Source organism: Eleutherodactylus coqui, chromosome 12, assembly GCF_035609145.1.
Source record: "Eleutherodactylus coqui strain aEleCoq1 chromosome 12, aEleCoq1.hap1, whole genome shotgun sequence".
Classification (NCBI taxonomy): Eukaryota; Metazoa; Chordata; class Amphibia; order Anura; family Eleutherodactylidae; genus Eleutherodactylus; species Eleutherodactylus coqui.
Genome location: NC_089848.1, coordinates 111,982,507 through 112,004,408, shown reverse-complemented (window position 1 = coordinate 112,004,408; position 21,902 = coordinate 111,982,507). Strand labels below are relative to the sequence as shown.

General features: G+C 42.1%; 1 protein-coding gene across 2 annotated transcripts in view; it reads right to left on the bottom strand.

The window, feature by feature from the left end:
• Positions 1 to 1,220: 1,220 nt before the first annotated feature.
• The window catches only part of CRYGN (crystallin gamma N), a 45,874-nt gene continuing 25,192 nt past the window's right edge, over positions 1,221 to 21,902 (bottom strand). Inside the window, exons 1-4 of one of the 2 annotated variants that reach the window (XM_066584629.1) lie at positions 15,627 to 15,676; positions 11,546 to 11,794; positions 3,092 to 3,237; positions 1,221 to 1,451 (exon numbers count right to left, since the gene is read on the bottom strand). In XM_066584629.1, the coding sequence (XP_066440726.1) occupies positions 1,316 to 1,451; positions 3,092 to 3,237; positions 11,546 to 11,794; positions 15,627 to 15,647 (552 nt within the window). In that variant the 5' untranslated portion in view covers positions 15,648 to 15,676 and the 3' untranslated portion in view covers positions 1,221 to 1,315. Of the gene's footprint in view, positions 1,452 to 3,091; positions 3,238 to 11,545; positions 11,795 to 15,626; positions 15,677 to 21,902 lie in introns of those variants that run through there. The other variant, XM_066584630.1, reaches the window with a different exon arrangement.

Here is a 21,902-nt window from a genome sequence, read left to right as displayed (position 1 = left end):
TCAGCGCGGTGCAAGTAAGGGCTGTGATTGGATCGAGCGTCAGCCAATCACGGCCATTGCTCGATCATTCACAGCCAATCAAGCTGCTTTAGAATTCTCCCCGCTGTCATCTCCCTGCTCGGCTTTCAAATCCCCTGCCGTCAGTGCTGTGTAAGTAAGTGCTGTGATTGGATCGAGCGCCAGCTGTGATTGGCTGGCGCTCAATCCAATCACAGCGCTTACTTACACCGCACTGACAGCCGGGAGAATTCAGAGAATTCAAGCAGCTTGTCGCACAGACACAGATGCCGGCTGGGAGGTGAGTATGGGGTTTTTTTTTTACCTAGTATATACCCGAGTATAGCTCGGCTTGTACTCGAGTCAGTAAGTTTTAACAGTTTTTTGTGGTGAAACTTATTGTCTCAGCTTATACTCGGGTCGGCTAATACTCGAGTATATACAGTATATATTTTTAAAGGGAACCGGTCATCAACTATAAGCACCATAAAGTTCTGATTCTTATAGTTTAGATGACAGCCAACGGAAGACACGACAGAGACATCACTAACAACATCCCGAAAACCTGACGAGGGCTTAGAAGCGCGTCAGAATAATCCCTGGATCAACGTTTGGAAAGTTCTTACCTGATTCCAAGACCCGGATCAACAACCCCGCTGGCTATCCATAACAACCCGTACAATAAGTGTTTTTATAGCAAACACTAAAAAGTACATCTCTAAATACTGTTAACAGTAGCTCAGGGAAGATGGCCGCCCCCATAATCATGTACAGACAATAGAATTAAAAATCTACCATTACAAAATTTAAAAAAGAAATCAGAAAAATGGAAAATGTTTCGCTGACTAGTTTTAATTAAAAAAAAATATATATATATATATTTTTTACAGATCCCACTACATTAAATTATCTATAGGGGGCATTCAATGAGAGATGGCTGATGCTGAGGAAGCACAGAAAGAAATCATGGCAGTCAAGGTAACTCATGGCACCTATGACAACACTGCAATGCCACATTCAGCCGATCTCCACTGGATTGTAAGATCTGCTCCTGGCTCGGTTTATTGGTAACGGTTCCTCATCAAGAAGCTGAAACCAAACTAACTGCCAATCCAGATTACTGTAACATAGTCTCGCAAGGTTGGGCAGCATGAACCTGGTGAGAAGTTTCCTTTAATTCAAAAGAAAAAAGAAAAAAAAAACAAGGAGCCATGTAGACGGCACAGACAATTTACGAATTTATTGAGGTGTTTCATAATGAAGAGGTAAGTGTTATCGAGTTTTATTGTCCCTTTTCACTGAAGTTAAAATCCTGCACTTAGAAGTAGTTTACAACCCGTCTGATGGACTGGATATTCGCACTCTGGGCCTGCCATTCATTGAATGTGCGGAAGTCTCCCCTCTCCACAATGTACATCCGGCCGCGGTAGTTGGGCTCTTCGTACAGCACCCAGCTGGAATAAAGAAAATTGATAGCTATTGAACATGCATAATTTAAAGAGGCATTCTGGGCATTTAATCTGTGAGGGTCTGCCTGATTTCATCCCCCATGCTCATTGCAGCGAGTCGGATGTTGATGGCTCCGCAGCAGAAGTTCTATGGGAAGTATAGTTCCCATTGATTTCAGTGGGAACAAAGCCTTCGATTACACTTCCTGCTCCGAACCATGGGTCAACCTCTGTCTTGCTGCAGTGAAAGCGGGGTCTGAGATCAGCTGATCGTCTGGGGTCGCCAGTTGCGGATTCCCGCTGATAAACTACAGATGACCTGTCTTGTAAGAATCAATTTAATAAACTACATGCACCCCAAAATGGTACTAATGTAAACTAGATTGTCTAGCAAAGCAACAAGCCTTTAGACGACCATATCGAAGGAAAAATAATACGTCAGAAGATGGCGACAGAAAGCTATTTTTTTTTGGGGGGGGGGGTTTGAGTAGTAATTAGTAAACTAAAAAAAAACTATATGTCTGGTATTACCATAATCATACTGACCCACAGAATTAAGTTAACTCGTCATTTTGCCCCATCGTGTATGCCATAAAAACACAAGACTCATAATTTTTTTTTTTTTTTCATTTCACCCCACTTAGAAATTTGTATAAGTTTTTAATACATTATTATATGGTACATTAATGGTACCACTGAAAAATACAAGTCGTCTTCCAAAAAACAAGCCTTCATGGGAAAGCTGTGTCACCGAGAAAAATGAAAAAGTTTTCTAAAACATAGGGAGGAGACAATGAAAAAATGGCCATGTTGTGGAGGGTTCATCCCCTTGAGGAGCAGAAGGTTAAGGTAAAATGTTGTGACTGACAGCCAGCCTCTCGCAGAAACTGCGGAGATTGATGGGCACACCAATCTGTGCTGGTAACCCCTTACATGCTGCAATCCAGGTCTGTCAGTGGCTCTGATCGTTATGATAAGCGATAACAAACTGAAAATAAAAAAAAAGTAAAAAAAAAAAAAAATAGTAAAAATAAACAATTTTGTGGACTTTTCCCTTTTTTTTTTGAAAAATAATTCACGTTACGTATTATCGCAACCATAAAAACCTGTACGATAAATGTTATCCTTTTTATCCCGCACAGCAAACACTAAAAAAATAAGCCAAAACACTTTTTTGTTCCTTTTTTTTCTATCAAAGAACGCAATGTAGGTAATCAAAGAGTTGTATGTACCCCAAAATTGTTCCAACGAAAACATTTCATCATACAAAGAAGAAGCCGTCACATAGAAAATAAAAAACGGAAAATGTAAAAAAAATGCGTGGGTCTTTTGATGTGGTAATGCAAAAATGATTTCCAAAATATTGTGCGAAAGTGGAAAAACCTAATAACCCGTCAAATATATATTTTGTTTTGATGTTGTTATAATCAGTCTAACCCATAGAAAAATAATGTAATGGTATTTAAACCCCATGATGCTAGTTTCTATCGGTATCATTTTGGGGTGCATGCAACTTTTTATTCACTTTTTTCAGGGAGTCTAAAAAAAAGCGCAATTTTGACGCTGCTGTGTTTTTTCCGGACAATGTTCGTTGTGTGGGATAAATAATGGGATATTTTAATGGATGGACGTTTACGGATACTTACGCTCCATCTCCATAAACCTTGATGGCGTTCACACAATTCTTGTTCCAACCCCGACCTTGGAGGAAAGGACAGTCCTCACAAAACTCCATGCACTGACCAGTGAAGTTACATCCCTCAAACAGCTCCAGTCTGTAATGTTCTCCATGCTACGACAGAAGGAGAAAAGGGTCATTTAAGAATATGCAACAGAACTTTTTGTCAATGAGCCATAAAGCACAACTGAAAGTGGGTCCTCACACTCCTCCGAGCTGGACATTTCATGGCCACAGAACATAATTGTATGACGGTGTGGACTTGACATGTTTCTTTCATCACGACCATTGAGCAAGGGTTTAGTAGACAATGAAGACTCAAGCGGAGTCTCCGCCAAGTCTACGGTCGCCACCCAATGGGATTTTCAAACAAAATGTACTGATTTAAAGAGTTGTAAGGAATTAAAGGACATGTCAAATTCAGCCAAGGGGGTCACCATACAGGATGCATCGCGGGAGCTTTCCACTTTCCACCAGCTTTGAGAATGGGGACAGCCTTTGACATTTTGCCTCAACAAGCCAAAAGGTTAGCAATCCCCACTGAAATTAGCTCTGCTAAATCTATAAGAGGGAATTTATCAAGGCTGTGCTGTAGTTTTCTGTCATCGAAAGGTTGCAACTTTTTGCACTAGTAGGGATTTGCACAAAAATTTTGCTACTTTTTTCTGTTCTACGCTTCTCTCTCCACTTCTCCAAAGTGTCTAGAAAAGGGGGCATGATTTGAACGGAATGAGAAAAAGGGGTGATTGGGAAGTTGAACAGGGATCCAGAGACGGTCCAGCCAGCCCACAATGAACTGTCCGGCCCGCCCACTGGACCAATTGCTCGTTATTTGCATATGGTGGGGAACAAATAAACTGCTTCATTGTGCAGGTAAGCTTGGCACACAGAGGACAGCGAAGTGACTTTTGAAATACACATTTCATTGGTGTTTAAACAGTATAGACAGATTACAGTGGAAAAAATGGTGACAGGTTCCCTTTAAGAAACTAGGCACACATTTATTACTCTTGCTTTCTCGTGTAAGTTGCACTTTTTTTTGGTGCAAATCAATTTAGACAAATTTATTATGAATTTGCGCCAAAAAGAACAGATGTTACGCATCTCACTTCACCTTTCAAAAGGGTGTAGAAATGGTGGCAGGGTTAAGTGGAGGGAGATTTTTGTTGACATTTACGACTTACGATTCATTAAAAAGTCGCACATTTGTGGCCATCTCACTCCAGTAGCTGCATGATGTAAAAAAGTGACTCCACATCTCTAGACATATTTAAAAATGTGACAAATTTATCAACATTGTGCAACATTTGATATATTTGTTGCATCTTTAAACTGGAGAAAGGAGAAAATGCATCACAATTCCCGTAATGATTATTTCTCCCCATTGGAGCTCATGAAAAAGGCTCTGCATGCCAGATTTCTGATGTACAAAAGTTGCAGTCTTGTTGCATGTGCCAAAAATGTGACTTTTTTTAGTTTTATACTGGGTCCCACCACTTTTTCAAAAGCATTACAAGACATGGCCATATGTAAGTGGCTCCGGTGTTAGATGATTGCTACAGTGATGGACTATGCATTGCGCTAAAAAGTGTGCCAAAATTAGTGCTAAATTGCAGCATAGTAGAACGGAGTATGCCCAAAAGTCACTGGATAATTGGCTGACTCTTGAGACATAAGGAATTTCTGCTGCACCACAGTCAGAGTGCACGGAGTGTTGCTCTTACAATCAAGTGCTGCTGCTGAGACATTCGTAGGGTACAAAAGCTTGCAAAGCAGCTGCTGTCAGCGGGTGCCAAGCACTGTGGTATGCACTACTAAAAGTACAAGAAACACAGCATCTGGGAGAGAGAAGCTGCAGGAGCCGCGTTGAGTCTACTGGGCACTGTGGAGTAAAGGTGAAACAGTCTGCAGAGAGGACAGAAGCTGCAAGTGCTGCACGAAAGCTCCTGGTTCTTTCGGACTGAGCAAACTGAGAGTAGCTGAGGAACACATCTGGACAGCGACATACTGTAAGTGAGGACTGTCTCAAGCCTAACATTAGGTGGGCACACCACTAGAGACAAGAGCAATAAATCCACAGGCCTGTTGGATGGTTGTGTGTCATATTAACTGATTGGAGTTGTTACAGTTATGGACTTGGAGTAAAGATTAAAAGTGTATGGCTTGCAGGTACGGATTGAGGTAGGCACATAGGAACGCGAGCTCATAGTATAGAAATGTTTTTCTGGAGTTCATACATTATATAGTTTATACCATATCAATCTTAACGGAGTGTAAATCCTAGCAGACAGAACTGTGTGATATGTTTCACATTTATTACCCCGTACATCGGGACTGATCAGTACTCAGTAGTATTGCTATTGTTCTTACTGATACTGCTGATATTTCGTATTGTGCTTCCTTATTTGCATCTAAATGCTGTTAAATATAGCTCAGGTAAGATGGCCGCCCGCATAGTCATGTACAGACAACTGAAAAAAAATTCTACAATCAGAAAAGAAAAACAAATTAGAAAAATTGAATATGTTTCGCTATCTCGTTTTAATAAATACAAAAAAAATTGGGCATGTAGTCCCGTTAAATAAACATTGCCTGTCTTTGTAACTCCTTCTACTGCATCGTATCCTGAATCTTCATTGCAATATCAACCAGGGGCGTAACTATAGAGGGTGCAGGGGATGCGGTTGCACCCGGGCCCAGGAGCCTTAGGGGGCCCAGAAGGCCTCTCTTCTCCATATAGGGAGCCCAGTATTATGAATAAAGCATTATAGTTGGGGGCCCTGTTACAGGTTTTGCATTGGGGCCCAGAAGCTTCAAGTTATGTCTCTGTGCAGCATGGTTTAGGTATGGGTACGGGTACAGATACAGATAGAGGGGGGGGGGGCCCAGCTCATGTTTTGCATCAGGGCCCCTGAGCCTTTAGTTACGCCCCTGATATCAACTACACATGACACGCATGGCCCGACAAATTTACTGGCGTAAATTATATAGAAACCACCTCCAGCTTATAGCTAGCATAGGCTTCAGTGTGGGACATTGATATATGTTGCAGGCCTCCCAACTATCCCCGATTCTGCAGGACAATCTTGGTTTTGGGATGCTGTCCTGCAGTCCCGGCAGCATAATCCACCCAGACAAACACCTCATCAGTGCCATTACCTAGGTTATATTTATATTTTTCCGACAACTGAGCTGTGTTAGGCTACATTCACATGAGCACGCATCTCGCACGAGTTCTGTGCAATGCGAGACGCACAAAACTCGTCCAAATATGAACTGCATACTTTGAATTGGAGTCATGCACATGAGCGATGTTTTCCCTCACAGGAATGCATTGAGGTAAAAAATTTACTGCATGTCCTATTTTTTTGCACCCCTCAGAATGCATTGTCCATTGTTTTCAATGGGACAGTCAAACGAGTACGATATGATGTTTCACAGTGAAATCAATGGGAAACATTTGCTCCGACGCAAATGAAACAAGCGCTGGTGAATTGCAAGTTCACCGAATTGATGCAATGAATTTTTAGGCGACATGCGAGTCTTTAAAGACTTTTTATTGCATTTTTTGGGAGGCGGATGAATAGCAATTCTGAAATTTCTCTTGTTCCACCATTTACTGTGCGGTACAACAGGCATGATATTTTTATAGCGCAGGTCTTTATGAATGCAGCCGCAGCTAATATGTGCATTTTGTTTTTAAAGAAAAAGGTAGGTTTGTAAGGAAAAGTTTTTCAAATTTTTATTTAAACTTTTCTTACCTTCTCACAAGCGTATTTGCTCGCACAAAACTTGCGTGCACAATACGCAGAGAATAGAACCTATTGATATCAATGGGTTCCTACACATCTCCCATTTTTGAACGCGCATTTCTTGTGCACACACAAAAAAATAGGACATGCTGCAAAAATCCCCATAGAGATCTATGGGAAGTGCGCAAATGCACCCTCAATGCACACAAAAATGTGCAATGCGCTGCGCAATGGTTCTGGAAAAAGAACACATCTGAACCTCATTAGGCTAAATAGCCATTTAAATCGGGGGGGGGGGGGCATTCTGTACATAAATACAGATGCCCTGCGTGCACAAAAAAGTACAGTGAACTACGCCCATGCACGCAAGTCAACCTCGTTCATAACGCAAATACGTTGCACTGAGGTATGCGCATTTGCAAATACGCCCGCGTGAAGAAGCCCTAAGTATATATTTTCACTGAAGAATATTTGGGTAGTTTTGATTGTTCATTGGATCATAACCACAATGCTACTCAACCCTTCTGTCATTGCTTTCTACTCAGCAAATTGTTATGACGTCCGTCAGTCCGCCATCAGGGCTGACAGTTCTGCTGCTCTTTTATTTTATATTATTTTCTGCTAGGCTTGAGGGATTGTACTCCAGCTAGCTTTGAAAGATCATCTTTAGGATATTGCTGTTCTAGTACGCCTTCCAGTTAGGCTAGGGGGTTTCACTAGTCATTATAGGATATATGTTATTCTCAATCCATATTGATTATCTAGGCATATATCAAGCTTTATACTAGGATTAGTGTACTTAGGAGCCTCACCCAGCCTACTTTAAGATAGCTAGCATTGGATTATTACAATTATTATGGTTCCTGATGAATTGTAATATCCAAGGAAACGCGTCGAACCTTGAATCCAAATAGAGCATCTATCAGCATTTGGATTAGAACAGTAGAAGAATTTTGTATCCCAACAGAGTATCTATTAGTATCTAGATTAGAACAGTAGAATGAATCTTCATTTTTGAGAAGGCATCAATCGGAACAGCACATATAGTGAGAGAGTTCCAGTACGTTAAAACTAAGACGTACAGGACATTAAAGTAGTTTGGGTTGCCCTCTCATTAGTCTGAGGGGGTCCTCCAGGCATGCAATCTTGCATCTTATTATATGATGGAAATATGACACTCAGTGTAGGACTGCAGTTAATGGTCTATAGCGTGTTCCAAAAACCAGACTCTGGTTACAGGTCTGTCTGGATTGGGTAAATTATATTATAATAGACTAATTATACCTAGGCCGTCTCCCTCTTGCATCGAGCGTTTTTTGGGGGTCGAAGTAGGCTTCAGGTAGGCTTGTCACAGTTTACATCATTTACTGGCTCACCACTTTTGACCTGCATTTCCCACCCAACAGTGGTCGCAGCTCTGGATGGTCCTAGTGACATCTCAGAAGCCGACATTTGTGTGTCTGTTCTCTCACTTCGGTACCCCTTTAGGGATTAATCTACTTTTAGTCTGTCTCCTATTTTTGGGGATACCTTTTCTATGTTTGTCAGTCTTAAGCCCAAGGTTTTAATGCATTATTAATAAAAGTTAATTTTTAGGGTTTTGTTCTGTGAAGCAATTACTGCTAGGCTGCAACTAGCCTAAGGGGATACTCACATGACATATTTAATGTACATTTAGTGTATAAGTTAAACGTACAAGAAAAAAAACGTATAAAAACGTAGTTTTAAGGGTTTTTTAACGTATCGTTAAACACATACATTTCCATATGTTTGCATCTGTTTTTAGATATAGTATACGCTTTTCACTGTAAAGTTTTGTTATTGAACACTTTTTTGGCGTTTGAAAGCAAAAAGCTTGTGAAGACGTACAGCTTTATGGAGTCATACGTTCCCCATCGATTGTAATGTTATAAACAATATACGTTGAGCATATGTTTTAGTGGGACAAAAAAAATTAATACTACGTTTTTTTCTATCCAACAAGAAAAAACAAAACACTGATATAAGGGAGGTCACACATAGTCGAAGGTATGTAGTTTTGAACTACGTTGGCCCAGCTGTAGTCAATGGGTATGTCAAATAATACGTTATAATGCTTTTTAAAATTAAAAATTATATGCTTGACAGATGATTAAACATGATGCGAAAACCCCTTAACTTGCATTTTTTCCTTTCAAATCCATGACCTTTCTATGGTTAGGAGTCCAGTGGGCGGTCCTACTCAATGACTGACAGCCTTCCCTGTATTAGCCATTGATAGGACCGCCCACTGGACTCTTAACCATAGAAAGTGTAGTGATTTCAAACATTATATGACAAGTTCTATGGAATCTGGACCAAAAAAACTATATATCAATCTACTCAGCCTCTCTACTCTATAACATGATGCCTGCAGATCAGACCCCATGTTCAATGTGACAGGTTCCCTTTAATATCTCTACCTCCTTATTTTGATTACAGAAAGCTAATGGGATATGAACAGGGGCGTAGCTAAAGGCTCATGGGCTCGGGAGCAAATGTTTATCTTGGGGCCCCCCAACTTTTCTTAACCCCTTAACACAGAGGCATAACTTGAAGCTCCTGGACCCCAATGCAAAGCCTGTAACAGGCCTCCCAACTATAATGCTTTACTCATAGTACTGGGCTCCCTATATGGATAAGACAGGCCTTATGGGCCCCCTAATGCCCCTGGGCCCGGGTGCAACTGCATCCCCTGCACCCTCTATAGTTATGCCAATGGATATGAAACTATTCACTGTGCAAATTGGAAATCTTGTAAGATGTTTCTTTAGCAGAATACATTATAATTAGAGATGAGCGAACGTACTCGCTTAGAGCGTTCTTGCACTCGAGCACCGCTTTTTCCGAGTAACTGACTACTCGGACAAAAAGATTTGGGGGGCGCCGGGGGGCGGCATGGTGGAGCGGGGGGGGGGTAGAAGTAGGGAACAGGGGGGCGCTCTCTCCCCCCTCCCCCCCCCCCCCCCCCCACTGCCATCTGCAACCCCCCGCTCACCCCAGACGCTCCCCGAATCTTTTCGGCCGAGTAGTCAGTTACTCGGAAAAAGCGGTGCTCGAGTGCAAAAATGCCCGAAAAGAGTACGTTCGCTCATCTCTAATTATAATAGTTGCAGTTTACTGTAAGTCCCAGGACAAAATAATGCGCTGAGACCAGATGGGCTGTGTCATCGGCGCCATTGTCCCTTGGCTTGACCAGTTCCCAGGTCCAAATTTTGTTCTTCCAAGATGGCCACCACAATTTTCTAACTACCTAATGCATACCGTATATCACGTGAACAGTGCTGCCCAATCAGAGAACAGGTGTAGTACATAGTTTGCATTAAGTAGTTAGAAGAGTTCCATTTTGGAAAACCAAAAAACAGGACTTGGGAAGCAGCAGATCCAAGGGACAACAGTGCAGAAATTGGTTTTCTGGGAATTTACTATTGACCTAGCCTAAGGACATGTCATCAAAAGTTGGTCCACCAATAAGGACAATTGTCAATCAGCTGACACAACAGCTCGATGTCAGGGCCAGATGTCATCATTGGGGTTGTAATAGAAAGGCTTCAATCCCACTCAAATCAACAGAGGATGTGTCATCCATAGTAAATACCTGGAAAACATCTTTAGGGTGCTTACCCACTACCGTTCTTTTTCCGCTGCAAAATTTGCAGCGTTTTTTCTTTCTTCTGGTGTCTATGGGACTTGTTAATATTAAAATTCGCAAAATTTACCGCGAAATTGCGATTTTGCCGTGTTGCGATTTTAACATTACCAAGTCCTATAGACACCAGGGAAAAAACGCTGCAAATTTCGCAGTGATAAAAGAACAGTAGTGGGTAGGCACCCTTAAGGTGTCATCTTGATGTTGAAAAGCCGTAGACAGCTAAATTTCACTGACACCTCACTGTCTATGGCTGCCTATAAGGGGCCCAGTTATTCCCACTTCTATGGAAAAGTAAAGCAACTGGACATCTCAAACATTGTGTTATATAGGCATTCCTAATTGCCAGAGAGAAGTTGGCTTATCAAGATTACTCTTGACTGCTAGAGCATATGGGCATTATAAACAGGATTAGAGATGAGCGAGCGTACTCGCTAAGGCAAACTACTCGAGCGAGTAGTGCTTTATGCGAGTACCTGCCCGCTCGTCTCTAAAGATTTGGGTGTCGGTGGGGGAGAGCAGTGAGCAGGGAGGAGCGGGGGGGAGAGAGTGAGAGACAGACCCCCCCACCTTCCTCCCCGCTTTCCTCTGCCGCTCCCCGCCCCCCTGCCGGCACCTGAATCTTTAGAGACAAGCGGGCAGGTAGTCACATAAGGCACTACTCGCTCGAGTAGTTTGCCTTAGCGAGTACGCTCGCTCATCTCTAAACAGGATCCTTTGCTCTACACCCCCCTCTATGAGCGAAAGTGGAGAGTTACCAAGTAAAAGTGGCTTCTACTTTGGAGGACCAGGCCCATCCATTATGTGGTTGGCCATTCATTGGTATGGTGATCACTTTGTGTTTCCGTATCCGGATGCAGGGTGATCAGCTGCCAGCTGGGGCTGCTATCTTTAATAAGACAACCATTTTATAACTTCCCTACGTTGACTGAAAATGTATGACTTAGGAGCACATGGGCACAAAAAAGTAGACAAAAAGCAAAAAGTATGAAAGGCAACAAACCATTCGGACTGGTCTGCTGGACCCCATGTGGTCATTGTGCCCATTCCAGCGATGGAAGTCGGGATATTCTCCTCGTTCCAGAATGTACTGCTGTCCTTTAAAGTCAGGATGATCATAACAGATCCAGGCTCCACTTTCTACACGGATGGAATTGACTCGATTCATGAATCCCCTGTCCTGAAAGTTATCGCAGTCTCCGAAAATCTCCAGCTTCCTTCCCGTGAAGCATTTCCCCTCGTAGAAAATGATCTACAACAAAAAGAGAGAAAATCTCCATTAACCTATGCAACAAAGAGCTCAGAAGGTGGCAGGGACGCCTCGTCGCGTGGAAATGTGATCGATGTGGTCGGTATATAAGGCAAATCTGTGAACAAAGAAGATTTGTTTTGCAGGAAATGACTTGCAGATGCGGCTGTCAAATAAAAATGTTTAATGTCTCGGCAGGATTTCCCCAAGAAATCAATGAACTCCAAAGATATATCGACTTCTACACTCAGATCCTAAGATAACCATAATGTCTGCCCATGAGCTCATGTTCCATGACATTAGGAGTATTGCAACATTTAGGAAGACATTAGGTCTCAGCAAATAGTCATTACTAGTCATCGAATCATTACTTCTAAGTATGCGTTGCTAAGTATTTCGTCGTCACCCTTGGGACGTGCATCATCAAAGGATTAAAGAGCAATTCCAGTCAAAGTTGATGCCACCGATGGAAAAATAAACCTAAGGATGAAGACATTAAATGAAATGATGGAATTCCAACCCATCACTCAACAGGATAAACCGGAGGTCTTCTTGCCGAGTAATACATGTGGTATGATTGTCCAAAAGAGTAGAGGAAAGGAAGAGAAGCGAAAACCTCAACGAGCAAACATCTACAATAGTGGACTATGCCTCATTGATAATAGTATGGATTTTAATGGATGGGAAACTGGTGTTGACTTGTTTTTACCACTAATTATGGGATTATGAACCCTTCCAACCGTACCAGGAATCGCGCTCCTCAAATGGCAAGGTCAGGAAATAGATCTACTCAATCGAAAATACATGGTGTCTCAAAAGTGTAGAAACACCTATATAGAATGAAAACGTTTGGCAAACGATGATGCTACTGGAGAAAGGAGAAACCTGTAAGGCCATGTCACCAACATGACAGCCATTTTGAATGCCGCCATCTTGGATTGTACTCTAATTTTTCCAGTGGAAATGTAGGTGTGTGATATATCAAGCTGGCAGAGATTTGCACTAGAAAAACAACAATGCGCTGCATTTTAATGTAACTTTATTAGTTCTCACGTCAGTGGTTTTCCTTCATTAAAGACATTGTAAATGACGGCATTACGTTTTTTCAGATTGTCCTTATGTCAGGTGAACCAAACACGTATTTCATTACAGAAGATTTCAATCAACACCACACAACCAGACCCATTACCCACAATGTAGTGGCCAAAGATCTAGCCAAATTCTGAGAAACATGTTCTGTCGCTGATTAAACAAAATCTGAATGACCAAAAATCCTTACTGAAGAAGGAGGCCATTCTTCTGAGTTGCTGATGTTTCATCACTAATGATTTATACCTATTTCTCAAGATTTGGAAAGAAATTTGCCCGCTGTGTTGTGGGTAATGTAAGATCTGGTTGTGTGACGGTAATTGAAATTTTCCACGATGACACGCGTACTTTGTTCACCTGACATAAGGATGATCTCAAGACGTTCTGCTTGAGATAACGCCATCATTCACATTGCCTGTAATGAAGAAATATCACTGAGTTAACATGAGAACAAATAAAGTTATGTTACAATGAAGCACGCCAGAGGCGTAACTATAGGGGATGCAGGGGATGTAGTTGCACCCGTGCCCAGGAGCCTTAGGGGGCCTATAGGGCCTCTCTTCTCCATTTAGAGAGCCCAGCACTATGAATAAAGCATTATAGTTGGGGCCCTGTTACAGATTTGGCATTGGGGCCCAGTAGCTCCACGTTACGCCTCTAAAGCACGCCATTGTTTTTCTGGGAACATTCTCTGCCAGTCTGATATATCACACACCTACCTTCCCATTAAAAAAATTAGATTTGAATACAATATGGCGGCATTCAAAATGGCTGTCCTGCTGGTGACATGGCCTTACAGGTTTCCCCCTTCTCCCACAGCTTGTATGTAGAATTGTATCATCGTCTGCCACCCCATTTTTACTCTATATGGATGTTTCCCTCATGTTACAGATATATGCACATATACAATTTTTTTTCATATATCTGTGACTTGAGGAAGGGGCCGGAGCTCTGAAACGCGTCTAGTTGGATGTGAAATCAGTTGGAAATAATAAAATTTAGAATATACTTTCGATTGAGTGGATCTATTTCCTGATCTTGCTATTTGGGGAACATGATTCCTGGCATGGTTCTAAGAGCTCTATGCTCTGATATCTGATGGGAGCATTTAACCAGATATTCCTGCATACCCTGTGGTTGAACCACAGCTACTAGAAGTGTTGTGCCCATTGCATGACATCATAAGTTGAGTAAGCCAATTTCATCATATTATAAAAATAGGGGTCTGCCGATATCATCCAAGGAGGCACCCGGCCTTATTTTTTGCTTTTTAGCAGTGGCCCCCATCCAGTGGCTCTGCAATCACATGTGGCTTGTGATCACTTGCCTTGTGGCTCTCCTGGGTTATAACCACAAGCAATTTACATTAATGCAGACATGTTCTAACCATGAAGAAACCCACTTCTGGGACCTACCTTTGCTACTAGATTAGTAGTAGTCGAACTTATGCTAGAAGGAGGACTAAAGCCGGATTTACATAGGCGAGCTGGATATTGGTCTGATATTGTGCTTGTAAGCTAGGGGACCTTCCTGCAATTGCAGTGCATTTTGCAAGAAAAACGCCCTACATCTGAGTACACGCAATTTTTACAGGCATTTTTCACGTATGTGAAAATTGCGTGGTATTTCAATAGAGAAAAAAGGAAAAAGATTGGATCCCACTGATATGAAAATCACATCTGCATGCAAGTGCGATGCAATTTTTCTTTTTGATGCCATAGGAAATAATGACGATAATGCCCGGAAAATGGGACATTCAGCAATTTCTCTATCTCGTAGCATCGCTACGAAAGACAAAAATACTCATGTAAATAGACCCATTGTAAATAATGGGTAATTATAATTATAAAATGCTTGTTCTGTGTGTCTTCCAAACACACGGAACTTACACGTTTTTATCACCTGTGTAAATGCAGCCTTAACAGTAGCACTACAAGTAAGACTTAGTAGTAGAAGTAGAACATAGTAGTAGTAGTAGAAGTAGGGCTTAGTAGTAATAGAAGTAGTAGTAGTAGAAGGAGGACTTAGTAAGACTTAGTAGTAGTAATAGAAGGACTTAATAGTAGAAGTAGAACTTAGTAGTAGTAAAAGTAGGACTTAGTAGTAGTAGTAGAACCTAGTAGTAATAGTAGTAGAAGGACTTAGTAGCAGTAAAACTAGGACTTAGTCGTAGACGTAGAATATAGTAGTAGTGGTGGAAGTAGGGCTTAGTAGCAATAGAAGTAGGAGGACTTTTGTAGAACTTAGTAGTAGTAATAGAAGGACTTAGTAGTAGTAAAACTAGGACCTGGTATTAGAAGTAGAACCTAGTAGTAATAGTAGTACAAGGACTTAGTAGTAGTAAAACTAGGACCTGGTATTAGAAGTAGAACCTAGTAGTCATAGTAGTAGAAGGACTTAGTAGTAGTAAAACTAGGACCTGGTATTAGAAGTAGAACCTAGTAGTAATAGTAGTAGAAGGACTTAGTAGCAGTAGAACTAGGACTTAGTAGTAGAAGTAGAACCTAGTATTAGTAGAACTAGGACTTAGTAGTAGAAGTAGAACCTAGTATTAGTAGAAGTAGGACTTAGTAGTAGAAGTAGAACCTAGTATTAGTAGAAGTAGTAGTAGTAGGAATTAGTAGCAGTAGAACTAGGACTTAGTAGTCAAAATTAGCAGTAGGACCTGGCTTAAATGTTAGCATTTACCTTCCACCTAGTATGGCATTATGTAATATTTATGTTCATATTAAAACCGATTACTTACTTTTCCCGAATACTGAGACATCTTTGCACTGGACAGTGTCCAAGCCAACACAGGAGCCAACCAATGTGACAGGCACAAAAATTGGACACTGCAATATATATGACCGTTCAGACAGAGGCCGCTCTCGCGAGCCTCACGGAACAATACAGCAACTATAGAAGGTTTAACATTTCTGCTTGGTAGACACAATCCCCTGTATCCAACACTGCTGATCTCAGACTTTCAATATATTGTAGACAAAAGATTTGCTCGGCAGGAATTTGGCTGATGAGAATGGCAGTTTCGCTGCACCTTTTATGTATAGAGCAACAAACAAGAAGTGAAGGGCAGCTCGGCATTCTGCGTGGGAGCTCTAGAGAAGTTTACCGTACACTGAGGATAATTTATAGAAATACGCATTAATCCGCTAATAAATCCTGGGAACAAGGCAGGGAATCAGGAATCGAGGTTCATGACCTGCTGCCTGTGCAACATTTGCTATGCAGTTTACTATTAGGCCAGTGGTTCAGAAAATATAGTCAAGGTCGGATTTAGACAAAGTGTGGCCCTGGGCAAAGTTAAAAGTGGAGCCCAGGTTCTCAAATACTGTAATAACTTCTCCCAAAGATGGCAGAGTTTGCTGCCTTGACCTCTTCGAACCACTCATAAGACAAAGTACGTTCGAAATACACATCAATAACAAGCTGATAATGTATTACAACACACAAAGACTATTATTTCCTAAGGAACAGACAAACAAAAAAACTATTTGTGTTAATTAATAAGTGGTGGAGGACCATCCACTCCTCCACTGAAGAATACGAGTGGTCAAACTGTTTAGACAGGTGGTCTGACAAGCACCGTACTAAACCCGCTAGACTGACAGGTGCTTCAAGCACTGGACGCAAGTCCCAATTCCCTTTCAGTATAGGAGGTGACATGACTAATGCATCTCTGGCCCAGAAGAGGAAAGGCGTCAATAGTAAAGGTCTGGCTAGCCCATCACCAGTGACATGAACAAGTATGTGTGGGCATTATAAAAGCTCCAGACAACACCATTTTCCCTAGAGGAGTGGTCATGCAGCAGAGAGAAAGGTGAAGTGGCGGAGGCCAGCTATAAAGGTGCTGAAAAGTGCATGTGTGGTTGTATTCTCCTGCTGCACGTGTGATCAGAGACCAGTAATCCAGTTTGGTCATGTAAGGGTCAAAGAAGCAAGGGCTAGGGGAAATCAGCCAGTAATGAAAGGGCCAGAGACAGACTATGCAGATGAAGGCCAGGACCAAGTATTCTGTAGACCAGAGAGGTCCACAAAAGATGGTGCGTGCAAAGTAAGATGCAGAAACGGGGAGAGAGAAGTGTTCCCATGCATAAGAGAGAGAAAGAGAGAAGCAAATGATTCCATGGCCATGATGTATGTGCTGATAGTCCAGTTCAACTCAGTGGGGGACACTGCAGAAACAATTGGCTTACCAGAGGTCAAGATAGTAGGCTGATACTTAGTAAGGATGGGAGGTCTGTGGAAGAAGTTGAACAGACTGCTATCCATACTCTTTTCTCTCTTTTTACAGACCTCATCGCTCCCTTTCTCACACAAACTCTCCGCTCTTTAACACAGACTGCTCCCTGTGCTCTTCTCTGTAACACAGACTGCTCCCCATAGACTTTCTTCACTCCCTCACAAACTGTACCCCATGCTTTACTATGTAACACACAGACTGCTCCCCATAGTCTCCCTTTTCTCTCTCACAAACTGTACCCCATGCTCTTCTATGCAACACACAGACTGCTCCCCATGACCCCTTTTCTTTCTCACTTCATGACCCCTCTTCATTAAACATTGTGTATATAGGCTGACCAGTAGTCATATAAATGGGTTTGTTCTCATTAATTACTTTTTTGCACACAACAAAATAAGACCTGCTTCTGTCTTCCTATGAGTGTTCAAATGTGCAATACATTGCATAGTTTAGTGAAAAAAGAACACATCTGGACCTTATTAGGATAAATAAATAGCCATTTAAGGGCAAAAACAGACACCCGTATGTGCGACTACGCTTTTTTCTTCTTCTCTGACTTTTCAAACTCTGCACTAGTGCATGCAAGTTTGAATAAAACAGCGGGAAGAAAGGTCCTGCCCTATCGTTCTCACACGTAGGTCCTGCCCTATCGTTCTCACACGGAGGTCCTGCCCTATCGTTCTCACACGGAGGTCCTGCCCTATCGTTCTCACACGGAGGTCCTGCCCTATCGTTCTCACACGGAGGTCCTGCCCTATCGTTCTCACACGGAGGTCCTGCCCTATCGTTCTCACACGTAGGTCCTGCCCTATCTTTTCTCGCGCATAGTATTAATGTACGAGAATCTCAATAGTGAAAACTAATTGGTTTTGTTTCGTCCCGTTTTGCGACCATGATTTTCACCACCACAAAATGGGACAAAAACATGCCCATGTGTATGAGCCCTTAAGAATATACACTAGGATTCTTATTTTCCACATCCTGCTAGTATATGTGCCACTGCTGCTGTAATCACAGGACTTTATAAATTAGCAAGTTCCCTCCACAGACACATAGACAGCGTGCATTTCCCTATTTGGATAAAACATTCAAGTTATTTCAACCATCTAATTTTCTGTCTCTCCCACCCACTTATTTTCATTGAACATTGTGTATATAGGATGGCCAGTAATCATACATGTGTGGCCACCTCTTTGCTGGAAACAGTGGAGGTCTGAAGATAAAGTGACCAACAGAGGAAATGTATTAAGCATAAGTGGTTTCATGGTGACTAAGGTTATCGAAATGTTAGCCATTTCCTCATACAGTGACCACAGGCTAGTTTTTATCTTTGGACCGACTAATTTTTAAGTTTGTGATTCCCTAATTCAGGGATGTTTGTAAGTGGCATGTAACATCCTGTATATATTCACATATCCAGTTATTCTACAAGAGCATTAATATAACCACTTAGAGTTGATACAAAATGATTTTGATGTCCTCGTAACGCCGACCTAGAAGTAATGGCCAACCACTATGCATTTCACAGAAATGTATGTAGCAAGAATTATGGGAGAAGCATAAATAACATTTCCTCTCCCCTTGCATACTGAGCTTAAAGGAATTCTGTCTGCAGGTTCATAAAGCTTGATTCGGAGCTGAGCTCTAAAATATGGAGGCGGGCTGTGACGGCTTTTCCCCGCCTGTAGCATGCAGATTGACAGCTCTCTCCCTATACACAATATGGAAGAGAGCTGTCAGTCTGCATCATGCAGGTGGAGATAAAGTGTCCTGGCCCACATTTGTGACTCGGAGCTCAACTTTGTGTCAAATTTCATGAACCTGGTGACAAAATCACTTTAAGATCACTAAAATATAAGTGATACCATACTTATTTATCAGAAACGAGGCTGCATTGATACGGCGCATCACTAAAAAGAAGACTGTAAGGAGTCTTATAGGCCATGCAATGAACACTGGGGGGGGGGGGGGGGGACTTGTAAAGTGATGGAATAATGACTCAACAGCACCACTTATTGGAAGGTAGCCTATGAGTCAGTATCCAACCTTGACTTATATGGGAACATTTATAGCTTCTCACCAGCTAGCCAGAATCCTACTGGGCACTGACGAAGGACATGAATCTCAAAATAGCAATTTGTACATGAGAATTCATATTTGGCTTACATTCTTAGTCATGTTGAAAGATTAGATATTGGCTCTTAGGGCGAGCACCCACTGGCGTTTTTTTACCTGTGTTTTGCGTTTTGCGTTTTTCCTGCACAGGCATAGAGATAAAGTGTGCTCATGTCCACTGGCGTTTTTTTTGCATTGCGTTTGCGTTTTTAACATAGGAACTGTCAGTTGCATATGTGTCCTTATTTTTCTCCTAATGCACCCATGAATGTCAATGGAAATTAACGGAAAACGCTGCGAAAACGCTGCGTTTTTTTCCCGCGGAAAACGCAAACGCCAGTGGGTGCTCGCCCTTAGGCAAGCTATCTTCCATTAGATGGAACTGTGGAGCCATTGACTAATTTGTATACCATAGAGGAAGAAGTGAGCGCACAAAAACACATGCAGGCTGTTTACATAATAAAGAGGCTGTCCCATTTTTCACCCTTTCATCCCACCAATTGGGATCTGGTCTTTGCTGTGGGGACTCCCAGACCATTACCGTAAAAACAGGCTAAGTTCGGAGACAGCTGACACACTTGGTCAGCCTGTTTATAATGTGTTTTTTTTTAACATTGAAAATGTTATATATTGTTGGCAACGTTCAAGTTATGTGCAGGAGGAGGTTTGTTCTGGTACGCCTATTATTTTCTGCTCGAATGCTCTTAGATACCAAAAGTTGTCTCCCTTAAAAAGTAAAAGTAATGTTTAATTTAAAAATATGCCCCCGTGTGAGTGAAATTGTGTGCATGGTATGCATGATTTATGTGTATGGCAGGAGGTTTCTTGTACTCCCATGTGCTGTCTCAGTGTTTGCCCTCTGTCTAGTCTGCCCCAGTAGGCAATGCCTTCCTCTCATTTTTCTCTCTGGTCACGGGCAGTGGTATAGATGTAAGCTACTGACTGTACCGTAGACTACTACTTTTTCAGGGAGAGTGATGGTCATTCCACTCGTCTCTTGTTTTTCCTGTCAGTCACCCTTCTCTATTCTATAGTTTAGTAGTGGTGTGTTAGTTTTTTACCAAGAAAGTGATGGTCATTCCACTTGTCTCATTCGTTTTGTCTGTGGAGAGAAGAGTTATGCATGTGCTCCATAGCTATACTAGTGTTCCTGAATTCTGTTCAGCCTAGTAGAAAACTTTAAATGTACTTGCAAGTCATATTTCTTACATGCTGTCATAATCAAAAAGCTAGACTTAGAAAGTGACATTCACCAGTAGTCTCAGTACACCGGGAATGGGTTTATCCTGTATATAGCTAACCGGGGGCTAGGAGTCGTGTTTACAGGTTTTGTCTTGCACACTCCGTGACGGCGCAGAGGCCTCACAAGTAAAAAGGAAGTTACACACTGAAGATAGCCTGACTCCGGATCTTACACTCTGTTTTGGAGGAGCCGGGGTCATCTTATTTTTAAGTAGGGGGGAACTGTAGTGACCCAGTACATTTATTCGTGGCCCCTTTAATAAATGTCATGCATGTAATGTCTTGTGTTGGTGTGCTGTGTAAAATTGTCTTCTCATTCTGTTATGTGTATTGCAACAGCTGCAGTAAGTGAGGAGTTAAGTGCTTGCATGAGCATGAGAGATGCTTGCAATGTATCAATTTGTCTTGTCACGTGGTATGATTGAGATTATAAATAGGAGTGTGTGAGAGCAGTAAAAGATCCAGTCCATTCTTCTGGGTTCCTGAGAAATAGTGCCAGCCACATGGGGGGTACCTTAAACGCCCATGTGGTGAAGAATGGAGGAGGAAGAGCGGTTCCCATTTACCTGTGTGACAGCAACCATGGCAGAGTGAGTCCTTTGAGAGAGCACGAGCAAGGGAAAGTGCATACAGCCAGGCCTAGTCCGAATGCTCTATGTGACTATTTTTCCTAAGTGGCCATCCTAAAGTCTGGGATCACCGCGCAGAGGTACACCCATTTGTTTTCACATCCGGCCGTCCTGAAGTCTGGGATCACTGGGTGGAGGTACTTTCAAGTCTCCTTCTTTAGCTGCACTGCCAATTTGTGTAAACTGTACCATCTTCTGGAAGAAATGTTTAGTAAAGTTTTGCCAGCCCCTGACTGTTCCCAGGGACCTGAGGTACGTTACTTTTGTCTGCGGCTCCATTATTTACCGGCAAGGGTCATAGCGGTGGGTAACGGAATGGTGACATCACCCGTGACATCTGCAATCCCTGTCTTCTAGTTTATTGGGCATCCCTATCCTAGGGGTGTCCGTAAGAGACCCAGCGCCGCTCTGGCCGAGGCTACGTGTGTCCCTCCGGGAGGAAGCCCGGTAAGTGCCACTGTGACAAGTAATGACTCTACCCTCCCAGCTCCTAAATGTGTGCCTTGTGTCTGGGGTCACCTGCAGGATGCTGCAAGGGTTTTCTGAGGTGCAATGTATTTTTTCGCTATAAACGACGCTCACAGTTGTGTGAATGGATGAGAAAACGCTAATTATTTCTGGCTGTGATCGCGGAAAATCATCCATTCATGCGAATTTACGTTGCGGATGAGAAAATGTATAAACACATACAGTCATGTGAAAGAGCCCTTAATTTGACCTCAATGGTCTTTCTGGGAAAATTTGTAATTTTGCAATTATTACACACTTCAGACCTAAAAACGTTCTTGGCAGG